Source organism: Psammomys obesus, unplaced genomic scaffold (assembly GCF_907164565.1).
Source record: "Psammomys obesus unplaced genomic scaffold, mPsaObe1.curated_primary_1811, whole genome shotgun sequence".
Classification (NCBI taxonomy): domain Eukaryota; kingdom Metazoa; phylum Chordata; class Mammalia; order Rodentia; family Muridae; genus Psammomys; species Psammomys obesus.
Genome location: NW_026596125.1, coordinates 16,747,974 through 16,753,973, shown reverse-complemented (window position 1 = coordinate 16,753,973; position 6,000 = coordinate 16,747,974). Strand labels below are relative to the sequence as shown.

At 53.1% G+C, this 6,000-nt stretch overlaps 1 protein-coding gene across 4 annotated transcripts in view; it reads left to right on the top strand.

Annotated features, from left to right (window-relative positions):
* Positions 1-6,000, top strand: part of Ablim1 (actin binding LIM protein 1) — a 221,084-nt gene that overhangs the window by 70,752 nt on the left and 144,332 nt on the right. Inside the window, exon 1 of one of the 4 annotated variants that reach the window (XM_055591550.1) lies at positions 2,285-2,375. The exons of the other annotated variants lie outside the window; for them this stretch is intronic. Within the exon in view, the coding sequence (XP_055447525.1) occupies positions 2,360-2,375 (16 nt within the window). The 5' untranslated portion in view covers positions 2,285-2,359. Of the gene's footprint in view, positions 1-2,284; positions 2,376-6,000 lie in introns of those variants that run through there. 4 annotated transcript variants of the gene reach the window in all.

Below are 6,000 nucleotides of genomic sequence, written 5' to 3'. Positions count from 1 at the left end.
GTGTGTGTGTGTGTGTGTGTGTGTGTGTGTGTGTGTGTGTGTGTGTGTGCTCGCGCGCGCACGCACATCAGCACACCAGCACGCCACTATGTATTTTCCCGTAAAGAAAGCATTTCTGAAAACACAGACACCAGCTGGCCCTCGGCTGCCAGAGCCTTTCTAGACTGTTCAGTTTCTCCCCAGAGGTGCACAGGTTTGTACAGACAAGACCAGTTTGCTGTAGTGAGTGTAAATCCCAGAATTTAAAGCTGTCACGTGGAATAAAAAGGGGGAACATAAGTAATGAGTTTTACAGCATAAGAGGCACCTAAGAATGATTGGGCTTGAGCCAGGAATCAAAAGAATTCTCTGTGGCACCCAGCAGGGAGAAAGGGGAGGGGTGGGAGAGAAAGGCCAGCCTCCCAGTGTATTTATTTGTTGTGCTATGCTGGGTTAGAAACCGGGTCTTCGGCCCTGCTGTTACAGCCTTCAGATGAATAACAGGACAGGGAAAGCCATGCTTTAGTGCAGTCCTGCTTTATTTACGCAGCAGCAGTAACAGAATACGCTCACCTGCTAGGCTCATCGATGAAGCTCATCCCAGCTCTCTGCAGCTGATTTTACTTGTCAACATCTCTTTAACGGCTGAGGGTGATTAGGGCACATGGAACCACGAAAATCAGGGAATGCAAAGGGTGTGGCTCCTGCTGTGATGTTCTTGGCCCGTGGCATCCCCCTGTACTTTTGGTTGGCGGCTCAGTTGTGCTTGGCTCATGCATGTGAATGGAGGCCAGAGAAGCAGCTCTTCCATGCTTATACACCAGCTGGCCACTGACACGGAAAAAGCATGACCCAGCCCCAGGGGGGCTGCCAGGGGCCAGGAGTGGTGTGGGTGAAGCGTGTCATAGAAAAGGCAACGCAGAAGCTGGAAGGGACTTAGCCCTCTACACACCTAGACGGCCAAGCTAGCAATAGTAAAGCCGAGTCACGGATGCAGGGAGCCACGGCTGCTGGACCGCTGCTACTTTTACACACCACAGAACAGCCATCAAGACCTGCCCAAGACGACGATGATGAAAACATGGGGTTTCTCTTCCTTCTCCGCAGCCTCCACCAATTCATTAGAGCCATGGCACCCTCTGAGTTAAAGCTGGGGCAGGCTGGTCGGCGCCATTCCTTTCTGTTCCCTGGCTGTCTTAGACTCAACACGTTAAAATATTTGCAGTAATACCGGCTAATGCTGGCTGTGCGTTCTGGTTCTGAGGGATGTGTTGGCTGGCCATCTGTCTCCCTGAGTGGCACAAAGTCTGTCTTTCTGTCTCTGGCTTATCACGTCTCTCCCACACTGGGGGATGTGCACCACGGAGGGGCTGGGAGACAGGTGCTGACAGGGCTGCAGCTCCGTGAACCGAGAGTTCTCTGCTGGCACACCTGCCTGTGACCTGCTAGGTCAGAAAGCCAAAGGCAGGAGCTGCCCTCTCCACAGGGGCCTCCCTGCAAGTCAGGTTAGGCCAGTCCTGGCCGCAGCAGCCAGCCCTCTTTGCCCCCTAATTGTGACCAGGGCTCCTCCCTCACACGTACACAACCACTCAGATGAAGAGGAAAACGCTGAAGAGGCAGGGGAAAATTAAAGCTAGCATCTTCCCTGACTGGATAAGTCAGGTTTTTATCTTGATCCTGGATAAGGAACTGAATCCTGAAAGGCCCTCTGCGAGGCTTCTCTCTCGGTTCCATTCCTCCCTTCTTTTCTCCTGCCCCACGCCCCATTCAGAAAAAGAAGAGTTGCCTGTGTGCATGTGCAATCAAATGGCATGATTCATTTTTTTTTTTTTTTCCAGAGGAAAACGAACTTGGAAGAGCCTTGGCATTATTTTTCTATTAAGGCCAATTTTACTTAGTTTGCCTGAAAGAGACTGTAATCAGGACTGAAAGCAGCTGCCATAGGACCCTAATAGGCTAACGATTGACGAGTTCACTTCTGAGAACAGTCCCTGGCTGTGTGTGTGTGGCTTGGCCCCCCTCCTCCTCCTGGCAATCATTTATCAGCCCCTGGGAGGGGGCCAGGGCTCGGGGACATTTTCCCGGGCGGCAGGAATGCAAGGTGGAGCCGTGACGGAGATTAGGGCGCTGGAATCTTGCATTTGCTAGCGCAGCAGCTGGGGCGAGCGGTGTCAGCCGGCACTGGGCGCCCGGGAGCAGGGCGCGGCCGTGGGGCGGGCGTGGGAGCCGCGGCGGGGGCGGGCCTTCGGGGGCCGCCCGGGACCTCGCGTGCGGTGCGGGGGGCGGCTCCTCGCAGCGTCCGCAGTGGCGGTCGGTCTGCGCGCACGCTGAGACTTCGGTCCTGTTGCTGTCCGCGCCCTCGGCCAAGGACCCGGTTGCCATGGTGAAAGAGAAAGGTAATTAGAAATATCGATCACCCCGCATGCTAGTAGAAGTTGCGGTGGCCCCGCGCGGCAAGGGCACCTCCCGAGCAAGATCGATCCACATCCGGGCAGACATGTTGGGGCGAGCATCTCTGTAGGACAGAGTCTGGCTTCCGCGGACCCATCTTCTGCTCCCAGCCCGCCTTGGGGTCTCAGCGCCAGATCCGGGTGTGCAGGTGTTGATCCATTGCCAATGGATTTCGGGTTCGGCGTTGCGACTTGCCTCCCACCCCAGCCTCCATTCTCCCCCCCCTCCCCCCCGTTAACGAGTTCATTGAGATTTGTCACCAAAGGGTCCTTACGCCTGGGCGGGGCTGTGTTGGGACAAGCCGGAGCCCAGCAGTGTGGCCGAGAGCAGCCCCTGGGTGTGGGAAGGGGGGCTCAGGACTAGCTTTAGAGCTTTAGCCATACCTCCCAGCACCTTCTCCGCGCCCTAAACGCGGAAAGGGTGGGCGTGGCCTGCACAGGTGTGCATTGTTTACCTGCTAGGCGTGGCCCTGAGATTAAGATAAACCGCTCAACAAGGAATTCTAGTTTAACCTCCCTGTTTGGGAAATGTAAAAGAACACATCAGTTGCTCGCTTTTAGTCATTCAAGTAACATATGATACATCTAGTATTTTAAAAGCAAAATGTAACAGAAACAGTCCGGGGGAGGGGAAGAAAGCTTCTGCCATGACTCTCTCAACCTCCGTTTTCAATGGTTGGCGTTTGTCTTCTAGACCCTTCTAGAGGGGGTTAAATTCACAGGTTAGAAGTGAGCCTGTCAGAGCAGCCAGGGGACCATGGTCATCTCTTTGATGTAGAGGACCAGCTCTGCTCTCTGGCAAGCTTGTACTTGTCATGGTATCTCCCGTGGGATGGTTTCCCCCACCAACGTAGCAATAGCTGCTTTTCAGCCCGTCTTGAGCCACCTCAGTGAATTCTGTCTACGTTCTTCGTATGAGGTGGAGTGTTACACTCGGGTTGTGGCTAGAATTTCAGCTTGGTTTTCCTGTGCTGAGGGCTGGGGTGGGACGCTCTGGCAATGTGGAGTCTACGCCCCAGGACCAATGGTCTGCGCTATTCATCCACAACCGGGGACCTTTGATGCTCACCTGCTTTTGCTCTGATCATCAGGGATTAGATGGTGAGCTGATTTGGTATGAATAAGAAGGCTTCTGGTTATGTTTCCTTTACTTGGGGGCCTCTAATGCAAAATCCAGACCCTGGCATTAGCTGGAAGCTGGGATGCCTGCCACCCAACCAGAATAACACGGCCTAGATCTCTGTTGCTAATGGGTTTGAGTCTGTGTTCCAGTGTGAGTAATTATTTCTGAGTCGTGGAGATTTTCAGAAGCTGCTGGCCCATTCTGTTCCTGTGTTGCTGTGACAGTGCAGACCCCAGATCAGGAGGTTCAAATAGCATCTTTCCTAAGCCTCACTTAGATTACCTATGTCCATGCTTGGGCACTTTCCAGTTGGAGCACTCCGGGCAGGCTCCCAGGAGACCACATGCTAGTGTTATCTTAGCCCTCAGCGCTGATTAGAGGCTGTTCTTTTTATTTTGAGGTCTGTGTCATTCCCTGCTGCTGCTGCTAGCTCTGAGTACACTGTCATCGACAGCAACAGGATTTCTCTGGGTGGTTATACAACAGCTTCACAGAGAGAAGCAGAGTCTGTAAAGTGAAATGGGCACAGGGAGTGTGGGCCAGGCGTTTGTCCTAGAGAAGAGCAAGCTAGGGATCGGAAAGAGTAAGAAAGTGGCTCAAGGCCACACAGCCAGTACCTGGACCACACGACATCGTGTGTGTAGACAGTGGCTGCTGTTACCAGTCCAGTGTAGCCATCTGAGAGCCTGTGGCAGCTCTACCAGCTCCATGGCTTAACTTTTCAGCACCTGGTTCAGCATCTGCCCCATGTAGACGCTGACAGAGAAAACAGGTCTGTGTCACATCAGAACTGCCAGGGGCCTTGTGCCTTTCTGCATCTGGAATGCATCCCATTCTTCTGGCTTTGTCCTGGCCCCTGCAGCTGATGGGGACCCTCCAATTGGCTCAGATCAGTGTGGGGCCCATGCCAAGGAGCAAGGCAGGCCACTGGCTCCCTGCTGTGCTCACTATAGGGTACATATGTGGCTTTATAAGCCACCTTCTCAGTCTGTCTGCTTGGGATTAACACAGGCTGCAGAAAGGGCTCCCCTCAGCCAGCATGGCTCCAGCATGGCTGGGGTGGACATAGGCTGCAGAGAGAGACCCCCCCAGCCAGCATGGCACAGCAGCCCATGGTCCAGTGCCACAGCTCACATCCTTTGTCCCTCATTATCTTCGCTCTCCTGACCTGACACCCATCCACTCACACTTGCAGCCTCTAATAGATCCTAGAGTCTGAATGAAGCAGGTGTTTCCCTGAGATGTCCAAGGGGACCTTCCCCTGCTGCACCCACTGACGAAGAAGCATCAAAGGGTTTGGTGGGTTTATCAGTCGATATCTGTCTTCCTGAAGACAGCACAGCTCACAGCCTGCACCCCAGGGACCTGCCTGCTCACTTAAAAGCTGTGACTCGCTAACTGATAAACCTCTGGCACAGCTTCTAAACTAATGTGTTTCTTTTTGTTTGTTTGTTTGTCTGTGTGTTTGCGTGAGGGAAAAAAAAACGAGTAAATCCTAGAGATAAAGCTATAAATATGTCTCATTTAAATGATAAAGGATGATTGTGGCTTGGAAACTATGTGACCATGTGAAACAATAAGAGTTTAGCTGCAACAGTGACTATCCAGGTAAATGGAGTTTTAGACTTGGGCTTCTATTTTGTTTTGTCTTCTTTCCTGCAAGAACAGAGGTCTCAATATTCATTTTCCTACACGGGAGGGCTGTCTGCTGTCTACATGACATTTGAGAGTGGGGAGAAGGTGAGTGTGCACATGTTACACACACACACACACACACACACACACACACACACACACACGTAAGCACAGCAAATGATGGCTCTCCAGCAAGACTTCTTGGCTGCTTCCCTCCGTTCAGCCAGCTCCTTCCCTGTGACTCTGCATTGAATGGTGTTTGCTCCTAGGCACTCCCCAGCGAGACACTGGTGGCATTGACCTCTCACTTTCCACAGTTCAGATTGTCTCCAGACATTGCAGGAGGCTCCCCCAGGAGTGCCGCCCAGGTGGGGAGGGGTTCAGAGCAGGGGGGGCTCCAGGATCCCCTACGCATGGGTTCTTTCAGGTTTAGCTAAAACGGAGTCTCTCCAGCACAGAGCGAGAAATGCTCCAGCTCCCTAGGGAAGCCAGCAGAACCACCTCCACAGGGAGCTTCGGCACAGACAAATGGGTCCAGAGAGTGTGGGTGGGGTGGCCCTACTTCATGGATGTTTCATGCAGGGACGGACTCAGTGGACACAGAAGCAGCTTGGGTGCAGAGGTGCTCCGGCTCTGCTCTTCCTTTGTTTCCCTCTCAGACCCACTAAGTCCACTCCTCAAGCAAACTGCTGCACATCTCCAAAACCTTTCGTTCTTTCTGGGTTAGGAAGATCCCGTGAACTGGCAGGACACAGTGGCTCCCCATCTCTTTGATGTCTACTGTGGAGGAGAAACAGGCGCTCATGTGACTGA